The sequence below is a fragment of the Phoenix dactylifera genome, chromosome 3 (assembly GCF_051530095.1).
Source record: "Phoenix dactylifera cultivar Ajwa chromosome 3, Ajwa_hap1_PhDact_Kaust_v1.1, whole genome shotgun sequence".
NCBI classification, from domain to species: domain Eukaryota; kingdom Viridiplantae; phylum Streptophyta; class Magnoliopsida; order Arecales; family Arecaceae; genus Phoenix; species Phoenix dactylifera.
This window is the reverse complement of record NC_143192.1, coordinates 38,537,755-38,559,786: the sequence shown is the minus strand read 5'-3', so window position 1 is coordinate 38,559,786 and position 22,032 is coordinate 38,537,755. Positions and strand designations below refer to the sequence as shown.

Genomic DNA, 22,032 nt, shown 5'->3' with positions numbered 1-22,032 from the left:
TAAAACATGAGTTTCAGGTTATGTATCGAGGTGTGAAAGGTGCGTGCCAAATTCTGAAATTATGTGTGCCAAATTCTGAAATTTGATATAAATTTTTGAGTTGATCATTTTCATTGTTGCAAATTGCTCCCCCTTGGATGTATATGCTTTTCTATATGATTTTCAATTTGTTTTACAAATTATTTCTCTTTTTTTCTTTACTTCTCCTCTTATTACTCTTTCTTTACTTCTCCCCCTTTTTGTTACTCTATTTACTATATCTTTACTTCTCCCCTATTACTCTTTCTTTACTTCTCCCCCTTTTTGTTATCATCAAATAGGTACATGGGAAAAGATGCAATAAATAACAAACATTCAAACTTCATTGATCAAAATAGGAACATTTGAGTACATTCATGTCCAAACAAAAGCAGATACAATGTTCCTTAATCAAGATTTAAAGATACATGATAAAAGCAAGATACATATGAGAACTAGATATCTAGCCTAGGCTCTAAACAGAAATGCTAAGATCAGCCTAGGAAGAATCTAATGGCTGGGATCTAGTCCTCATCCTCCTAGTGTATGTGGCGAGGGGAGGTCGAGTCTGGTGAGACTGTGTCTGGCGTGGAGCACGACGAGCTGGATGACTCTGTGCCGAAATCTCTGACTCGGCAGCCTGTGGCACAGATGGTCCATGGGTCTCTCTCTCTCCGGAGTGCTCCTATCTGCTGCCTCAGATCACTGATCTCAGCAGACATGATGTCCAGTCGGCTCGTCAGCCCATCCGTAATAGTCCTGGCCTGAGCTGACATGATCTCAGTCATCCTGCTCCAGAACTCATCAGTATCTCTCGGAGGAACGGATGACGATGGTCCAGCCTCTGAAGGTGCAGGAGGATGATCCATATGCTCCTCATCCTCAGCCTCTGGTGCATCACCCTCTGGTGCCTCACCCTGAATGCTTGCTCCAGTGTTAATCCACTGCCCGTTCACTTTCTCATATCCCATGCGTATAAGTGTCCGTGCAGTGTATGTGTCAGTATGAAGCAGACTCTTGGATGCCTCCCCCTCAAAGGATATACCGTGCTGTCGAAACACCAAAGTGAGTATCATACCATAAGGTAGTGATACCCTCGAGTTGCAGATCACCTTCCTCATCTGTCTCAGTATCATGGCCGGAAGATTTAGGGGAATCCCCTGAATCATACACTCCATCACTGCTAGATCTCGCTCAGTGATGAGATCGAATCTTCCGGTCTTTGGAAATAAAATTCTATTTATTATACTAAGCAGTAATCTCATTTCAGCAGAAAGAGAACTAGCTATTACCTTCTCGAAAAAGTTGAAGTTCTCATTTTCCATGATCAACTGTAAGGCTCTCAGTTTATCTTCTGGCCTTTCCGGAGTGGCTCCTACGCAGGGTAGATGAAGTAGCTCACTCAAGCTCTCCTCGAAAACTCGAACTCGGACTCCTCGAACTTCCGAAACAAGCCCTCCCATACCAGTTTTAAGGAAGGCATAGAACTCTTGAACCAATCCGGGGTAGATCAATACATCTAGGGAGCAAAGATACTCCCAACCTTGCCTTTGGATCCATTCCCTCAACCGAAACCCTTCTTGATCAAAGAACTCGGAATGGATCCTTCTCCCCGTTGTAACCGGTCTCCCCGCAAATCTTGCAAGTATAGCAGAGGGGGAAGGAGGTGGCTCTGCACGTGCCGCACGTTGTGGAGACACTGTAGATGGCTCCGTAGGTTGCCTTTCCTCACGTTGGATCCGTGAGACTCTTCCGGATCTCTTGGCTACGGCTCTTTTGGGTCCCATTTCTCCAAGATCTTAAGATAATCTACTGTTTGGAGGAGTTTGGAGAGTGGGGATTAGAGTATTCAGAAGAGGACAAGGGCAAACAGTGCCCTAACTTTGCTCTCGGGTCCCCCTTTTAACAGTGGGGTCCCGACGTTGAGTCGACTCAAGAATTTTCCTGGGTCGACTCAACGTTGGGTCGACCCTATTGTGGGTTGGGTCGACCCAAGTGCAGAATTTTTCTTTTCTCTTCTTTTTTGCTTTTAAAAATTTTTCTTGCTTCCAATCCTTATAAATTCTTTCTGGGACAATGATACATGAGTAAGGAATCTATAGATAACAAGTTTGACTCATGTTTCATGGGTTTTTAGAAATTGGAGGAATGTATCATGAGACTACTAGCTCCCTCTTCAATAGAAAGGATCACATATGCCTAATTCCCTCCTTAGCATGTAGAATCTGTCTTCACTCAATGGTTTTGTAAATATGTCGGCTAATTATTTTTCAGTGCATATATGCTCAATACATATGTTTCCATTTTGCACATGATCCCTAATAAAATGATATCTTATTTCTATGTGTTTGGCTTTAGAATGCTGAACGGGATTTTTAGTAAGATTGATGGCACTAGTATTATCACATTTAATAGGAATATTATCTAGCTTAACTCCATAGTCCTCTAGTTGTTGCTTAAGCCATAATACTTGAGCACAACAACTACCAGCAGCTATATATTCAGCTTCAGCTGTGGACAGTGCCACTGAATTCTGCTTTTTGCTAAACCATGATACTAAGTTATTTTCTAAGAATTGACATTTGCCACTTGTGCTCTTCCTATCTAATTTGCATCCGGCAAAATCAGCATCTGAATATGCAAGCAAATCTAGACAGGAGTCTCTTGAGTACCATAATCCTATATTGGTAGTTCCTCTTAAATATCTAAGGATTCTCTTAACAGCACTTAAATGTGACTCCTTAGGATCCGATTGGTATCTAGCACATATTCCTACACTAAATACAATGTCAGGTCTACTAGCAGTAAGGTAGAGCAAGGATCCAATTAGTCCTCTATAGAGCTTAATATCAATACTCTTCCCTTTTTCATCTTTGTCTAGCTTACTAGTAGGATTCATTGGAGTCCCTACTCCCTTATGATTTTCATTCCCAAACTTCTTTAGTATTTTCTTTGTATACTTAGTTTGATGAATGAAAATGCCTTCTTTAGTTTGTTTGATTTGTAATCCTAGAAAGAAGCTTAGTTCTCCCATCAAACTCATTTCAAATTCTCCATGCATTAAATCAGCAAATTCTTTGCAAAGAGTATCATTTGTGGCACCAAAGATTATGTCATCTACATATATTTGTACCACTAATAGATTTTTGTCCTTTCTTTTGAGAAATAGAGTTTTATCTACATTTCCTCTACTAAAGTCATTATTAAGCAGAAATTTGCTTAATCGATCATACCAAGCCCTAGGTGCTTGCTTTAATCCATATAATGCCTTATGTAGTTTAAACACATGATTTGGCAATTCATGATTCTCAAAACCAGGAGGTTGTTCTACATATACTTCATCCTCAATAAAACCATTTAAGAAAGCACTCTTCACATCCATTTGATATAATTTGAAATCCATGAAACATGCAAATGCTAGAAGTAATCTAATAGCCTCTAATCTAGCTACAGGAGCAAATGTTTCATCAAAGTCTATTCCTTCTTCTTGATTGTATCCCTTAGCTACAAGTCTAGCCTTATTTCTTATGACTAATCCACTTTCATCTAATTTATTTCTAAATATCCATCGGCGGCGGCGCCCGTGCGCCGCGGCAAAGGCGGGAGCGGCCCGGCTCCGTCCGGGGCGCCGCGAGCTTCGGTCGAACCTTTGCCGTGACTCTTCGCAATAGGCCAAGCCCATTCACACTTGGCCAAGCCTAGGCCAAGCCGTGGATTGGTATCTTGTGGGATGCAACATTGTAAAGATAGAAGCAAGGTTAGCCGTCATGGTATCGAACCCCATATTAAAACCATCCTAATATAGTATCGGTACACTTGATATGAGGGTTAGTTTGGCGTATCAAGTATCTTGTGGGACACAACACTGTAAAAATGGAAGGTTCGCTCTCCGTACTGGTACCATCCTAGTACAATGCTGGTGCGCCTATTATGGCGGTTGGTTTAGCGTACCGAAACTCGGTATGGCCCCCATACTATATATTAGTTGGTACTGGTATGGTATGGTACAGTAGGTATGCATTAGTACCGATCGACACAGTGTACCATGCACAAACTGTGCAGAAGTATTAGGCAAAAGGTGTATGGTGTGGTTGTCTCATGAAAGAGAGTTTAAGGAACAAGCAAGTAAAAAAGTACTCCATGATTATAAATACTTATCATTTAATTCTTTTGATGCTCTAACAATTAGGATTATATGATTATATCTATACTAGTGTTAAGATGTCACATGTATTCCTCAATGCACTTGGAGCCCATTGATCTGTCTTTATAGGAAGAGTGTCTTGGATAGACTCCCCCTCTTTCCTTTCTTTTGTCAAGTTTATGAATTCAGGATCATTATATTTACAATTGTACAGGGATAAGGGAGGCTTCGATATATCATGATCCATACCCTAATTAGGAAAGGTCATGGATCTCACATTGAATATTCATGGAGAATTCTGTTATAGTGTTGTAGTTTTTGAAGATGAGAAAACGAATTTATTTTTTTTTTCTCTCTTCTTTCGTCTATAGCAAAGTGGATCTTCATGTTATCTGTGATTTGGTCATTAAGCTAGAGAAATTGTTGCTACCATCATCTGTGAAATTGATCAGAATCTCCTACCTGTCGATAAGTCGATTTTCTCAGATGCGACATCCATGTCTGGTCTAACCCTATTTTAATTCCCATCAAAGATGATATAAATATAGCATGATGCGGATTATGTTGTATTTTTTAGATTGATGGGCATCAAATAAGGTTTAGGCATATGAAAATGCACTAGAGATGAGGATGTTAGGGTGAACTTCTGGTGAATCTAGGACCAGCTCAGGATGAAGCATGTCACTGTTTATGAGCTACAGTGTTATAGAATGAGGTATATCACTTTCTAAGATAATACAGAACGACTGGGATTCTTTTTCAAAACTCCAAAACTGAACTGAATTGAGGCTAGTTTTGCAGTTTTGGCAGAAAATGACGGGGCCAAATCCATAGTGTATGCTGTATATGAAGTACGTATGCCAAATTTTTGCTCTCATCTTTTAAATGTTCAGAAGCAGTTTTCAGAAGATATGGGAGCACTGCATTATTACATTGCAAGGAGATACAGATTTACATAAACTTTTTGACATATGCCCATTTATGGTGAAACTTAGGCATTTCATTGTTGATGAGTCAATATGTGATCAAATAATAAACTTACACTTTAAGGGGAATCTTTTATTTGACATCTTACATATGTTTATGCTTGAAGCTACTGAAAAAATACACCCAAAGTTCCTGATAAATAGAATATGCGTTATGATGATATCTAGCTTACTTATTTTTATTATTTGTCCATCTGACATCTTTTCTTGTTCTAATTGACCATTCTATGTTTCAGTAATTTTAAATTGAAAATTGTTCAAGCTGGAACTCATTTGGTCTAGTTGAAACTGAAACCAAGAACTCAAGCTCTGTATTGTAGTTATATGCAATTAAAATTTGTGGAATCACTATGATGATAACTTCTGGTTGTTTGTTTGTCAATGTGAAGCCTGAGAAAATTGGGAGGAAGATTATACATTGTTTTTCTCCCTATGGTTTTTCATTCTAACATTTGAAGGGTGAAGAATGCATAAGGCCTGACCCTGCTTATATGTGGTAAGGCTTTTTGGTTATCACATATATAAGGTAATAGACATCTCACTAGTATAGGCAGTTGCTTGAATACGTGTTGCTTATAGTTAAGTGTTGCTACTTCTTTGATTTATGATACTGCTAAAAGATGACACAGTTTGTTTTATTGTTTTCCTTTATCAGCAAGTTTCGATATTGAATGCATTTTACATATTGGTCCAGATTCCAGGGTAGCTGCAAGCAACTAGTATAAACATGTTGATCTGGTGATTTAGGTCAATATGTTTACACTCACAAGGATGCGTAATTACTTGTATTTTTTTCTTTTTCCCCTGTGCAGATTTTCCACGCCAATATACTAGGAAAGTAGGAATGCTATACTCTTTAGAAGACATTATGTCACTTTTCCTGACTGTTAGATCAGTATAAAATCAATTTTCTTCAATATTTTCTGATGTTCATCATGTCCTTTTTACAGATTAAAATTTTCTTCATTAATTTTTGTTGATAATTTTTTCAGCCACCTGTAGCTTCTGCATAATGTTTTGATCAATTAATTCTATTTTTTCTTTAAATGCACAGAATCAGCTCTCTAAAGAAACACTTCCCACCAGGTGCTTCTGAGGGTCTAAGTGATTTTCAGAAACTTGCTGTTCGATTTGAGCAAAAGGTTTACGCTGCAGCTACTAGCCAGGTTTGTTCATTTGCTTTTCTTCAATCTTTCTTTGCTTTTTGTTGCAAGATAAAGTGGCCAGGTAAAGACATATCCAAAACCATTACCTGATTTACCGTTCCTGCTTGTTATTTAGTTCTTATGGAAAATTAGATTCCATGCATAAAATCTGGCAGGGTTTGCTGATAATTTTGTACGTACAATATGCATGACAAATGCTCATGTTAAGGTGACTGATTAACTAAGAAAGCTTAGACAAAGGTTGAAAAGATATATGATCTTTGTCTAAATAGTTTGACGAATCAGGCAATCTCTACTAGGATAAACTGTAAGGCATTGGAGTCATGTTTGAAACCCCTTCAAGGTTACTATTTTCCATTCTTTGATCTCTAAGAACTTTGTTTGAGTTGAGCACATCAGTGAGCAGTCCTGCTGTGGAAAACATTATATTGGTTTTAGGGGTAAGTATGATGCTGTTGCAGCAAAATAGCAAGCAGGGAGACTAGCCATATTTTATGGAAATATCCCATGAGAAAAACCCTTTCTGGAGCATTGAAATCTAAATTTCACTGAATACTATCTCCTTACGTCAATTTCAAATTTAAATTCTGGAAAAAGAGAATTTGGTACCCAGGTTTCTGCTTTCTCCTTCAATTGAAGGTAGTTGTAATTTGACTTCAAATTTCAGCATACATGTAAATTAGGGGATCTTGTATGCAAACTTTCTGTTCTAATTGAGTCCTCACACCCAGGGGATGCTGTGCTTGCAAAAAAGAACACTTGCGTTGCTACTGCTCTTGATGGTGTTCTTCTCTGGATTAAAACTTTCAACCTTGAAAGATCAAATAAATAGTGAGGGGAGCTCTTTTTTGAATGAGATCTAGCATAAAACTACAATCGATTGACTCCAGCAATGAAGGTTTGGTGACTTTGGCCTCACCAGTATAGGCGTTTTTAAGTAAGATTCGCTATACTGGTACCGGACCCCATACCGGTGCCACATTGTCATAGTGTCAGTATGGTATCGTAAGCGGTACGTCTGATGTACCGAGTGTCGGTACGCCACCGGTTCCAGTATCGGACTGGTATGGCACTGTACGGCATGCCGATACTGTCCAGTATGGTACGATACAGCATATTATGTTTTTAACAACAATGAAAGGCAAGGAGGAAACTAAAACTTTGTTCTCTACTATTTAGATCGAGAAGGTCTCTATGAGGTAATGCATAGACATCGGCAGCTAAAAAAGAATGACCTTCTTGAAAAAGAATGACATTTTTCAAGAAGGTCTTTATGATGGGAGCTCTTTTCGTAAAAAAAATAATATGATGACAGGAAGAAGAATGACCTTTTACAAACCACCTTCTTCCTACTCCAAGCTTCATTATAACTTTCAGACATATTTGAACTTTCCAAAACAAGCCAATTTGTATCATTTCTTGAAAACTTACAGCAGAAAAGAAAAGAAAATATAGAATAATTAAGTAAAAGACTCTAGTGGGACCTCATATCTCGAGGTGATGTGTGGGATGTTTCATTTAGCCGGCTGCTATGTGGGCACACCATGGTGTTTAGCCTTTTATTTTCTTTTCCGCTTGATAGACATCAGCAGAATGTAAGTCCCATAGGAATGTATTTGGTTGAAGGGGGATAAAAGTTATACTTTTTTCGGGTAATGTTTGGTGTTGCTTAAGAATTGTACTTTTGCAACTTTTTGAAGAAAAGTACTTCCTAGAAAAAATGTGCTTGGTAACAATATCTGAGAAATGCTTCAACAAAATGAAAAATCAAACAAAGCATTTTAGGAGAAGATAAGAAACCTAGCTTCAGGTTCCTTTTGGAGAAGATCTTATAAATTTAAAAAAAAAACAGAAGCAACACTAATAGAGATAGTTTAATAGAATTGATATCATACTAGAAACTAAGAATTCAGGCATAAGGCATAAAAATCCAATAGGGATAGTTTGGAAACAAAACACACTTAAAATAAATATTTAATTGAAGCACATTAGTTTGTAGAAATGGAATCACCAGCATATATGGACTTATGGTCCCTTTTTTCTAAGTCTTGCTTCAAAGCAATGCCATGTGTTCCCTCGAAGTCTTATCAATGCAATGAAGTCATGGAGCCCGGGTTTATCTAAAGTCACACCTTGTGTCCAAGAGAGAGCGTTTGTGTGCGTGTGTGTGTGTGAGCGAGAGAGAGAGAGAGAGAGAGCTGCTTAACATCTTTGGCTAGTGTGTATAAAGAGAAAGAAGAGAGAGAGGCACATGATCCTAGAGAGTAGGTGTATAAATGGTATTTGAAAATCCAATAACTTGATCTAAATATTTTACAATAATGGGGTATGGATCCATTTAAGTTTTCTATAACCTTATTGGAATGAAGTCGATTTCCATATATAGGATCCAATTTCTTATTGGATCAAACTTGGATGTAACTATTGAGCTATATTCAAATATGTTGTGGTTCAAATTTGGCCCGAGGGTGACCACGTCAGGGGAGTCGAGGGAGCTACTGGCCGGGGCGGAGAATGAGGAGAGCCACCTCCCGCGCGACGGCATACCTGCACAAAGCCTCACCGGTGGTTCCGGTGAGGGCCCTTCGACACCCAAGTTAGAGTGGATCTTAGTTGGTCCAAAAGTTCTCTTAGTGTTACCTGATGGGCCTATATATAGTCTCCGTAGAGGTGTCCAGATGGCGGAGGTATGACCTGTCCTCATCATGGGAGAAGATAGGTTTTAGACAGATGGTGCGCAGCTAGAGCTTGCTTGAGGCGCACGGCATAGGCCGTTTCTGTGAACGATAAGGCATTGACGGATGCGACGGGGTATGGCTGGAGCAGCATGGCGTTGTCCACTGTCGTTAGCCAGCAAGCAAGCATGGCGCGGTGACGTTGTAATGTACGGCCACGTAGGTGGGCGTGGGCACGCACGAGGATGCTATCATGGGCGAGGCCGAGCTCGATGAGGGGCCACAGCGTATATTCAGAGAGGTTGGCTTGGCGGTTGCTGAGGTCGGCCTCACTTCTCCGGTCCCGAGGTCGTCCAGTAGAGCGCCTCGAGCTCGAGGGTCGGGGCGCATTAATGGATAAGATGCCCCGAGCTCGGTCGGAGCGCATTGGCGAATATAAAGGGCGCCTCGAGATCGGTCGGGGCGCGTCGGCGAACATAAAGGGCGCCCCGAGCTCGGTCGGGGCGCATCGGCGAATATAAGGATGCCTCGAGCTTGGTCGGGATGCGTTAGCGAATATATAAGGGCACCTCAAGCTCGATCGGGGCGCGTCGATGAGTATAAAGGGCGCTCCGAGCTCGGTCGGGGCGTGTCGGCGAATATATAAGGGCGCCTTGAGCTTGGTCGGGACGTCATTATAAACATCAGAGGAGGTTACTGCAAGTCGTGGCAGCGGAGAGATCCGGCCGAGGTCAACTGAGCCTTCGACAGAGCCCGAGGTCGGACTGGCTTTTAGCGGGACCGAGGTCCGGCTCAATCGGTGTTGGGGTCTATTTGGCTAAATTAGGTGGTCCTATTGTTGTGAGCAGGACGATCCATTTTGCCCCCCATCAAAATCCAACGACCCGATAACCGTATGAATGTATATATGGTTGCATTAATTCCTTTTCTCCATGTTCGGATTTATACTTTTCTCGAACAAGCTCTCTTTAACTTTCCAACACCATCATTTCAGTTCCCAACACCTAGGTGGCACTTATATTCTGATTCTCTTTCAATCAAATCTAACTTCAATGGGAACTTAAAAAACATTCTCAAAGTAATTGTTTTTTTTTGAAAACCAATCATTTACTTCCCATGTCGTGCTCCTTTACTACTGCAATCTGCCACAAATTCACCATATATGGAGGACTGTTGTGAGGAGTCCTTGTAATTTTGGGAATTGTTGACCTTTGCTAGCTGTCTAACTAAAATCATGCGCTCCAATCCTAAATCAAATACAATTATTGATTGAGCTTTCTAAATTGATGGATCCCAACATGAATTCGAACTTGATTTTTCTTTATCAAGTTTGGATGTGGATACAGCATGGATCCAACTAGAGTTTGACCTGATTACAACCCTACTAAAGAGAAATGGAGGGAGCAAGAGGGCTCTGTAGTTTGGAACTTTCACCAATATCCACCTGTAAATTTGTCTCAACACCCAATCCAAAATATAGAAATATTTTAATTTTTTAAAAATATGATTTTTTTTTTAATTTAACCTTTTCAAAATAATGTGATAGAGAGAGAGGAAATTGGAACAGTCTAACCACTGTGAGATATTGGAGGTGATTGGGGGGCACATCTCATGATGAGGGTGGTTGGCAGACCTTGTGTATGTAATACATGTACTGGAAATCACTTGAAATCGGGTAGGGGGGAGCATGGCCCCCCTCTGATTGGCTCTCCCCATGTTCTGTGGTGATGGGGCTTCTGATATTGAGGATCACAGACCAGTCTCAATGCAGGACTTCTCTGATTGCAGATCGCCAATTGGTTTTCTTTTTTGATCGATTTATCAATGGTGGTGAGTTGCCTATTGGAAGCATGGCCTATGATCTGATATTCAGTATTTATCATTTATTTTTTGTTTATCCTTACAATCGTCCGTGCTGATCTTTCATGTTTCATTTATGCTTTAATCTACACTGAATGTTAAGTGATGCGTTACATGTTACTAATCATTCATGATCCATACCATTGTTCAAACCTCGAGTGTTAAATGATCTGTTGTGTTGCATATGTTTGGTTTTAGAACTTATATTTAGTTAAGTTTACTCGAAATCTTCTCCTTAATTTAGTGTTTGTGGGTTGATCATTGAATCCAGTCCTTCAACCACTAATGAAATATATTATTTTTCATCAACAAGTTGTGCATAGAAGTACCACCTATTTACATTTCCAAATGAATCTGTTGGCACAACCCATCTGTTAGAATCTGGTGAAGTGATTCTTTTGAATGTGAGTTTATCAATCGAGGTTGAGTAATCAATTTGATTGAATACTTGATAAAAAATCAAGTGCTGCATATTTTATGCTATCTACCTCTCAAAAACTAAACCATCCGGTTATTATATTTTATCAATCTAGTCATAGCTTTTCATCTATTAATAGAAGCATCAAAGAACTTGGAATTAAGATCATCACGCTGAAACCATTGCATTGCCTTTTTACCCTTAATTGACTCTCTTCTGTTCAAGAATAGGGTTTATGAGTTTCTCTGGAAGTTGTGCCTGAATGTCTACAACTGCAACCTTGGTGTGATCATTATAAGAGGCAGGAAAATCAGTTTTCTTTTCCTGTCCAGATTTTATGAGATCTCTTAGTAGCCTTCTACTTGCTTACAAACCAAACATTGGCTTACGTTTGGGACAAGAGTTGAGGGATGCTGTAAGCTTCCCAGAAGGGCAACATGGTCAGTGGTATCAGGCTGTGAAAGATATCTACCATGGAATTTGGGAATAGATGCAATAGGTCATAATATTACGCACTGCTATCCAAGGTTCACCATCTTGGTACTAGACCCTGTACCGGTAATATATTGGTACATTTTTTATATGCTTGGTAAGAGGGTTAGTTCAGCGTATCGGCACTGAGTATGCTTCCCATAAAATGTAACAGTGCAATACCGGTATGGTATGGTACACTCAATTTCCACCGGTACTAACTAGAATGGCGTACTATGCTGCTATCAAGTCTACAAAAAATTCTGCTAGAGACATGAGCATCCTGGGTCGAAGTCCATTTATTGCCGATTTACATTCCAGTGTCTTCATTCATGCCCAACACATGCTTATTCCTACCTTTCCCCCCCTTTTTCCTGTTAATATGAGCTAAAAACTTCCATGGTAAGCAACTTTTCCTATTTTGTATATTTCAGGATGATTATCTGAGGAGAATTTCTGCAAAATTGCTTACAATGGAAACAAGAGCTCAAAATGGTGCTGGAATTAATTCTTCACCATCAGTCCTTGCTACTGAGAGCCAAAATTTAGCTGATCCAGGAATTGGCACAAAAGGTATTAGTTTTTCTAACATGAAGCATAATATATCTTTCGGTTTTTTGATTTATATTTTTTGACAAAAGAGAAAGACTTATTCTAGTTCAAAGATTATGGAAAAAAGCTTCTTTTGCCTTTTCATATATATAGTCTTCTTATTTTGATCCAGTATAATCTTAAAGCAGGTAAGGCCCATTAAACTTCTCTATTAGTGAATTCTTATTCCATGTTGCACGTTTGCCATTTCTTTCCATACATGTTTATCTGCTTGTCTGGTTATGCTGTCTGGGACATTTGGGTTAACTTGAGATAATATGGTTTCATGCTTTTCTCCAAACTATTAACACATAGACACATGTTTTTTTGGTTTCCATGTCTTTTTTTCTTTTTAAGCTTTCTTTTCTTTGTATCATTATACCATTAGATTAACAAGGATTGAAAAGCCAAGGTCTTTGGCCTTGTATTGGCCAGTATTTACTGTATTTATCTGGCCAATATGCCCCTGCATATGTTGAACTGGGTTTGTGGCTTTGTGCCACTCCTTTTGGTCCATATCAGGGTGTATTGGTTCTGAACTGGCCCTGAACCTCGCCAAACGAAGCAGTAAGATACTGCTTGGGATGAACTTTTAAAGGTTCTTTGCTTGAAAATATTCAAAAAATTGTACAGACTGCTATAATGATTATATGTCTAATTAAGTTTGAATAAGGATGCTTAATTAAATTTTAGACTTGTTTAATTTTTCATTAATTAGGCATATATTAAGATACTGCAAGCTTAATTGTCAAAGTTAACATAAAATCATTTCCTTAATTTAAATCTGTTTGATCATCTGAAAAGGAGCTATGAAAAAATTTAGAAATTTGTTTAAGGAAAAAAATAAATTTTCTTAATTGTTTATGTTGGTATTGCATATTAGGGTTCCCTGGGGGCTGGGGCTGTCCTGCATCAGTGCTGGTCATTAAAAAGACATTCGATGTACCAAATAGAATATGATGACAAGTTATTGAATCTGAAAATTAAAATATGAAACTGATGGATTCAGAAAATTAATTCAAAACATAACATATATGCAAGATGAAACATATAACTGCTGTCATGCATGCAAGATGCTGAAACAAACATCGGTCTGTAGTCTCTAAGAACAAAAAAAAGAAAAAAAAACTAATTGTTGAGAACAGAGATAATGAGAGTTACTAAATTCTTTGAGTCATAGGAGATGGGATATATATCTTGCGCAGTTTATTTGCTGCAGTCGCAATTAGGAATTTGCCTTGTTCGTTTTCCTCCATGCTGGACTATAGATTGTCAATGAATCCAAGATGTTTGTGAACAGATAGCAAAATTGATGCTCAAGATACCTTTGCAATTTAGGATTAGGGTTTGGAAGTAGGAAAAAACCAACAAGTGGATTACAGCTCTGATTATCTTCATATCTGAAACATAAAGTTAGCAAAAAAGAACTGACAGCAGATCTTGTGGTGTGTTAAGGGACACAAAGAATATGGGACTTATTTAGAAGATTGCTGGGCTGTGAAGACTTGTGTCGGGGATTAGAAAAGCTGTTGCATGGCTGAAATCATGCTGGGTGAGATAACCTGTCAGCAGTCCAGTTTGATCCTTTAGGAAGGCCTGTTTGATGGCTGCTAACAGCACCTATATTAGGTGGTGCTAGACTGCAGTATAGGACCCATGCACGCGTGTTTAGTCTATCTTTTGTTGTGCATTGGAGAGATCTTGTGTACTTGTACAGGGTTAAGAAACCCAAACAAAACCTCGGTCGTTACAAATAGTATTAAAGCGGACTCGGCTCATTGCTTATGTGTGACTAGTGGATCTCACAGGTTGATCATGATGTTTGTGATTGGATTTGGACCATTGTCCTGACAAGAATGCTAGGCTTTACTCTAAGGGAGTAAGTGAAGACCCATACAGGCGCATGTTTAGTCCCACATTATTCATGCATTGGGGAGATATTGGGTATTTATACAGGGCCAAGGAACCTAAACAAAACCATTCAGCTAGTCTTTTCAGGTGAGGTCCTAGGTTGTTACATGCAAAATGAAAGAATAGTAGAAAAGAAAAAAATAGAAAACAAGATGCAAAGAAAGAGTGAAGAAACTTATGGAATAAAGAAACGTACCTGACTGAAACTGGTTTGATTCTCACTTCCGAGGGCCTTGGATCTGATTTTCCATAAAACCCTAATAGGAGAAGCCTTAAATAGCCATGTGCTTAGTGTTCTTGTTCTTGCTACAATGATATGAACTATATTCTGCACCTATTTTTATTCGTAAGACACCGTCTTGCCTCTACAATTATGCATGTGACTAAACTAATCACTTAAATTCAATCTTTTTCACACTAGACTGAGTAGAACATAGACTAAAGGGACTAAAACAAAAGATAAAATTATAAGTAAGACTCAAAAACCTAACAAGCTCCAATGGTTCGAATGATGCTTGATGATAAGGTTCACAATACCAATCTGTACTTGTACTGGTACCATTCTAGGACCATGTTAGTATAGGTCAGCTTATGGTATGAATACTCGGTAACCCCCTTGTCTCCAAATTCATGGTGCCACATGATCGAAGTCAATCCAAATACTCGGAAAACTTCTTGAGTGTTGTGTATAAATGCAAAATACTCAATCCATCAAACATTTTTATTTTCATATGATTAATGGACTCTTAGATTATTAGATATATAAATAAATATTCTTTTACTTATTTGCATGTACTCTTGTATTCTATTATTGTTAAGCAGTCTATGTAAATAAATAAATAAATCTTTAAAAACATGAAGACATGATGCTTCTGTGGAATGACATCAGTTATCATACAATTTGCTTTCTTTTTATTATGTGCACTTATCTTAGGAAAATTTATTGATATTAGTTTTTTCTTGATACAAACTGATCAACTTGATTGTTACCAACTTCTTGTACCACTTCAAAAACCTCAGCAAATATAGAGAAGGATGCACTTAATGTTACCTTATTACTTACAAAAATGGAGCATTAAGAAAATAATTCATACAAAAATGTAAATAATGAATTTGGAGGCCAAAATTAGTTGTACAGGTGCATAATGTCCATGTGAATGTGTATCGGTTAATGCCTTATGTTGATATACTACATGTTATGGTATATATTAGCCGAACCATCGAAATTGGACGGTTTGGTCCATACTGAACCATCCCGAATTGGACGATTCGGTCTATACAAAATCGAACTAGTCAAGAATCAGGATGGTTCAGATAGTCAGAAAGGTTTCTGCAAAAGTGGCCTTAAGGCATGTCGAGTTTGTGTATTATAAATTTAACGAGGCTTGCGATGTCCCTTAAATAACCTCCAAGCCTCCCTGACCCCTTTGATTGTTCGACATCTCTCTCTTCCTTCCTCGTTCCTCCCCCTATCCCCTTGGGTCCTCCATAATTAGAGGTTTGAAGCTCCATGTTACCCAACCGTAGGCTCCATCGGTGATAGTGACACTGCGCTCTCCTCAATCGTTGTTGAAGGTGACTTCGATCCCCTCGATCGTGACCAAACTTAGCTACTGCTCTCTTTGTTCCCCCCTCCCTCTTTCTCCTTCTTCCCTCTCTCCCCGTCGCTCATTCACCCCTTCTTCTCTCCCCACCCCCTAGTTATCCTAAGATTAGCGTTAAGGTTAGGGCTTTTCTCTCCTTCTCTCTCTTCCTCCCTCTTCTTCTCCCTGTCTTCCTCTACATGGACCCCTCTCTCTCCCTCTCCCTCCCTCCTCTCTCTCTCTTCCTTGTTTTCTTCCCTCTCCGTACTTGAGTGTGCTCTTAATCGGAGTGGTACGCATGTGTACTGTACCGAACTGTCGCCGGCCAGTATGAGCCTTGGTACCGGTCTGGCAGACCTTGGCATGTGCAATACCCACCTTTGGTTTATAGATTGTACATGTTAGGTAGTTGATATTTCAAACATTGCATACTAACTAGTGGATACACTTTTAATGTGTTATAGTGGATTGCGACATAGGTCCAGATACCACTACTAGTTAAGTTATCTTTAGGATTGGATAAGTGATGTAGCACATGGTGCTGCAAAATAAAGGAAAAAAATTAGCGGACTCGTGAATGAATAATAAAATTAGTATGAATTTTGCAAAATAGCCCACTAAATTTGGATATTTGCTTCTTGAGCTTTCTTGTATGATCATCTTATGCTGTAGAATAAAATGAGATAGTGTAATGGTGACGTGAAAGCTAAATAATAGATGAATATATCTAAAAGTATAAGAGCATAAACATGAGGGCAGAAAAAATAGATGTGTTGCAAGTGTCCTTGCCAAGGTTTGGTGAACAGGTATCGTGAACCGTATTGGTGAACTATCGGTATGGTATAGTATGGGCTGTGCCATGTTGAAGTGTACTGAAATAGGGAGAGGGAGGGGCAGAGAGAGAAGGGAGGAGAGAGAGGGGGAGAAGGAGAGGGCAGGAGGGACTATAACTAAGGTTTGCCGTCTCGGTACCGGACCCCGTACTGGTGCCACACTAATATAGTATCGATATAGTATTGTACATATTTTTTTGGCGTACCGAGTGTCGGTACGCCACCGATATCGGTACCGGTATGGTACAGTACGTTCGGTACCATCCGGTTTGGTACGGTACGACATACCATGATTATAACCCTAAACCTAATAGAGTGAGAGAAAGAGAGAGAGGGAGCAGAGGGACTTACCAGTGACGGCCGACATTGTCAGCGAGTGGCATCCGACAGCATAGGTACCTTCAAAGGCAGTCCGAGGAGCGAGTGGATAAGAAAGGGCCTCGAAGGCTCTCAAACCATAGAATGGGTGGGGTGAAAGGCATTTTATATATGAACTAACTTGAGCAGCTGTACCGTCCTAAGCTAGCATCGCTATGGCTCCGTACGAGCAGTTCGACTCGGTTTAGCATTCACTAATCCTTGCTAACAAACATGTTATAAAGAGCCACTCACAATATATCTTCGTAACTTTGAACTTAATGCAGGAATATGAGCTAAAACATATGCATCATGGGTTACTACGATGAACTTGAGATCTGCTCATGACCAAATATATCTTAAGGGGCATATATGATGGTGACGATATATATTGAAGCAAAATGCATTTAATTGTATATGTAGTAGTAGTATCTCTTATGCAGGTTTTCAAGTAATCAACTTTGTAAGCCTAAAGCAAAAATCCAAAGGAGGAGATAGATGGAGAATTTGGCAATAGACTTGTTTGTTGCCCCTTTGATGCTCGAGACACATGGAATCAAATGGTCATGATAAAATCATTCCATACATTCTAAACCGTTGACTTAACTTTGGTATTATCTCCCATCTCCAATGATCTTTGTATATAATTTTTTGAAAATATAATTCCCTAATGAATCAAATATTGGATGAGGGTTCTATCATTTATACCTTCAATTAAGGTAATTTATTTGAAAGGCCACTTAGGTGAAGCAACTGTACTTATTGTAGTTTACTAATTCAAAAGTTTGGTTTAGGAAACTCTCGCTATCATAAGTAAGGATTAAAGTTAGTGTTCACATCATAGTCCAATGTTCGGCGAGCCAATATTGGATGTCGTACCAGCTAGCTATTGGTTTGATATGGTACTGGTATGTGCTATATCGAGCCAAGGTGTAAGAAGCATTGGGAGAATTGGAGGAGAGAGGGAGAAACCTGACCCTAGCCCTACGAGGAGGAGAATTAGGGGAGAGATAGAGAAGACAAAGGGGAGAAAGGGGGTGAGGGGGAAAGGGTGGGTGAGGGAGGAGACTGAGGGAGGGAGAGAGAGGTGTACCCGTTCGAATGCCTGGATGGGGATGGCATTGGCATTGGTCTTATTCAGGGTTGATGGCGTTGGCATCGATTGAGGGCATCAGCATCGATGTCAGTCTTGATGTCGATTGAGGGAATGGTGTCAACTAGGGTTCGACAGGGGTGAGAGATCTGAACATAGTCAAGTGTTCAAAGTTGGGGGGTTTTAAGTTATAACAAGCTAAACCATCATGATTGTTTGAGCCATGTCGATTCCTGGCCAGTTTGGTTTGGTATACCTTGAGCATGAATCGTCCAGTTTGGGGTGGTTCAACATATGCTGCATTATAACTTAAAAGTACATATGAATTGTACCATGCCAACAGGTTATTTATAAGATGTGAGGATGTGTACTTCCATTATTCATGCTAGCTCATATTTCTGCATCAAGATGATGCATTTTGATACAACCATATATATAGTGGTAAAATATCTATTTTTTTTCAAAATTTATCGGCATAACCTTTAGAGTAGGCATGTTAATAACAAACTATCATTATTTATGTTGGATCCAAGGCATGGAATTAACAAAGCTCATCCTATAGAAGTTTCTTGCATTAGCAGTTTATGAGGCTCCCACAACAGCACCTTAGCAGTATGTGTATCACAACTACATTGTGTTTTAATGAGTAACAATATTTCATATCTCTTATCAGAGTTTTGGAGCTCTGTTATATTGTTTGTGTCTAAACATATTTCTATAATGTTAGTTATATGTTGGATTGCTTGAAGCTATGAAATACACATGCTCTATATTAGTTAAAATAGATTCACATTAATTGGTCTTGTGCAAATAAATTTAAACTATAGTTGTTACAGCATTTCTCTGCACTAATTAAAGTCTATTATATTAGATTGATGGTTTTTAAGAAAATTAACTTAGTGCATTTTGGCACGCTAACTTTGTCTTTCTATGTTGGAGTATGCTAAGTAATGATTGGCTTCAGCATGATTTGTATGTTGTGCAGGTACATGATTGCCACAATTATGATGCAAAATACTTCAATCCTGGATCATAAGACACTTCTGGATTTAGTTTCATCCTAGCTTATGAACTTAGGTGATAAAATTGTTGCCTACTTGTTGTGTTAGATGGATGGAAATTAAAAGCAAATGCAGTTTATTGTTACCTTATCATGATTTTTTTGGCATGAAATATCTTATTAATCTTGATGTAGTACATGAATTATATGCCTCATTAATCTTGTTGTATTTTTAAATTACTGAATTTGATAAAACATTAAATTTTTAATTAGAATGGTCTTGCTGAAACAGTTTGTACTGTGACCTTAATAAATGGGCCATAAACATAGCTTGAACAAGTAATAACAGTAAAACTTTACCATGCGATGCTCTTCACCTCATATTTTTCTTGCGACATATTATCTCATGCAACCATAATGAAAAATTTTGGACTTAGGCTTTTAACAGGATATGTTCTTACTCCATATCTACGATATATCTATTTAACTGACAACTCTTTCAGAGTCTTCTCCAACCGCATCGCTTGGTATACAGTCACAAGTTAGCTATGAAGGGCAATCATTAGCTATGTCTCATGTGAATCAGTCTCCAGTGCTGCCACCACTCTTGCCCCAGAATCATCAGCACAAAGCCACATTAGCCACTACACAGGGGTCTGCCAGTCTTTCTCATACGATGTCATCTGTTTCAGGATTCAGCCGGTCCACTGTGGCTAATGCTGATCAGACCTCTCATTTCCAGAGCATATCAAGCGTATCACAGAACTTTGTTAGTAGTTCTGCAGGGCAAGGTTTAACACCAGAAAGATATGCCAATGGACAAAGGCAGAATTGGGGTAGGCAACAACAACCACAGGCATTCATTTCCCAACAACATCAACAGCAATCACAAAACACATTTGTTTACCAACATGAGCTTCAGCAGCAAATTCTGAAACAGAATGTTTCTCATCCTTCACTCTTGCAAGCACAGATCCAACAGCAGCATCTGCAGCAGCAGCAGCAGAATTTTTTGCATCTTAACCAAGTGAAATCTTCTCAGCAACCTTCAATGCAAATGACATCCAGTCTTCAATCAGGCCAGTCCATGGTCCATCAGATGCGGCCTACAGTTGCACAGTCAGCTTCACAACCCAACCTTCAGAAAAATCAAATCCAACAGTGTGTACCATCTTCACTTAAGCAACATCCACAGTTAGTTGCAAGACAGAAGAAGCAGGCACAACCTATTATACACCAACAATCATCTTCACTTCAGCAGGAGTGTACTTATGTTCCTCAACAATCTATCTTGTCGTCATCACAGAAGCTAATGGGTCAGCACTCAAGTATCTCAGATATGCAACATTCCAAGCTACTTGGACAACAAAATAGTGCCTTGAACATGAAGCAGCAGCAGAAAAGACTACCAGGCCAGAAAACTAGTTTGATAAGCATGCAGCAAGCACAACCAGAGTCGAGTCAACGGATTATATCTTTACATCAGCAGCAGCAATTAAGGTCGCAAAGTAACATTTCCGGACTGAAGCCGCAACTGCAACCACATCAACAGCAACAGCGGCAGTTGATATTTGGATCCCATTCTAGTGCCTCAAACATGCAGCCAAATGAATGCACAGTGCCTTCCTCGCAACAAACAAAGGCTGTAACACAGCAACGAATCCAGCAGCCAACTGTTACATTCTTACAATCACAAGGTCGGCTGTCCCAATACCAGTCATCTCAACAACAACTGATGCCTCAGGTTCAGTCTCAGCCTCCACGATTGCATCAACAGTTGGCTTTGCATCAGCAGCCAAATTTGTTACAACAAGAGATGCAACAAAGGCCTCAATCTTCAGGCGCACTGCTTCAACCTCAAAATTTGATTGAAGAGCAGAGACCATATATTCACTCACAAAGAGGGCTTCCAGAGGCAACATCTAATAGTAAGTGGGGGAATAAATAGTTTTGTTTAAAACTTTAAATGATGTCCTAGATGCCCTTTATGTTTTTACAACCCTTCCCACTGTTTATTCTGCTTTCTACTCTTTATTTATCCCCTTTATTGATATTGTTCATTTCTTATGAATCTTGCGACCCTTTCCGCAGTTTATTATGCTTTCTACTCCTTTTCTATCCCCTTTATTGATATTGTTCGTTTTTTTATGAATCATACTGGTTCTTCCTTTCTCATGTCAAATGGCTTCTGGAATTTACCTGCTCTGTGTTGTTTTTCCTTTTTCCCAGATTCACTGCATAAGGTTGTGATGAGTTTCAGAGTTTTTGAAACAGGCTATGGTGAATTATCATGTCAATTGCTTATTATATCTTTGCTTTATGCATTAGAAGTTCTGTTGCTACAACATCTTTATAATTTAGATACATCATTTCTTCTTTTCCATGGTAGGAATTGTATATTTATTTGATGTCTCAACCTATTTGAATCCATTTCTTTTGTTTGTTTCTACCTACTTTGGATGTTTATACACGAGCTTACACATTGGAAAATTATCCCTCCTGCTCTGTCATCCCATGTGCTTTTGGGATTGGCTTTTTAATTGACGCTCTCTCTCTCATAACTCTCCATAAAAAAAAAAATATTTTACAGTTTTCTGTACCTTTAAGCATTTATGTTGCTCCTTTGCTTGCTTAAACTCTAAGATTATTTGCGTAATTATGCCTAAAGTATAATTAACAGATTGGCCTTAAAGTATTTACTGATAACAGATCTTTTGATGTATTCCAACATAATCTGATAAGGCATTGTCACCTGAGTTAACGGATAAGTTGCTGTGCATTTCACCTCTTTTTTTCCAACTAATATATTAAATTTGTTTGATGGAGACACTTACCTGGAAACCCATAGGGGCTTTTTGGTTGACTGGTTTTATTTAAAAGAGGTACACAATAAGCTCAAAATGATTGATTTTTTTTATAAAGATGG

The 22,032-nt window shown here is 39.0% G+C and overlaps 1 protein-coding gene across 7 annotated transcripts in view; it reads left to right on the top strand.

Moving 5' to 3' along the window:
- LOC120109906 (mediator of RNA polymerase II transcription subunit 15a-like) overlaps positions 1-22,032 on the top strand; it is a 117,794-nt gene that overhangs the window by 6,541 nt on the left and 89,221 nt on the right. For 5 of the 7 annotated variants that reach the window (XR_015976304.2, XM_088718305.2, XM_089929629.1 and 2 more), the window contains exons 2-4: positions 6,203-6,314; positions 12,173-12,311; positions 19,610-21,034. Coding sequence is in view for 6 of the 7 variants with exons in the window: in XM_088718305.2 (XP_088574431.2) it covers positions 6,203-6,314; positions 12,173-12,311; positions 19,610-21,034 (1,676 nt within the window). In the remaining variant the exon portion in view is untranslated. The remainder of the gene's footprint in view (positions 1-6,202; positions 6,315-12,172; positions 12,312-19,609; positions 21,035-22,032) is intronic. The other 2 variants (XM_088718306.2, XM_088718310.2) reach the window with 2 other exon arrangements.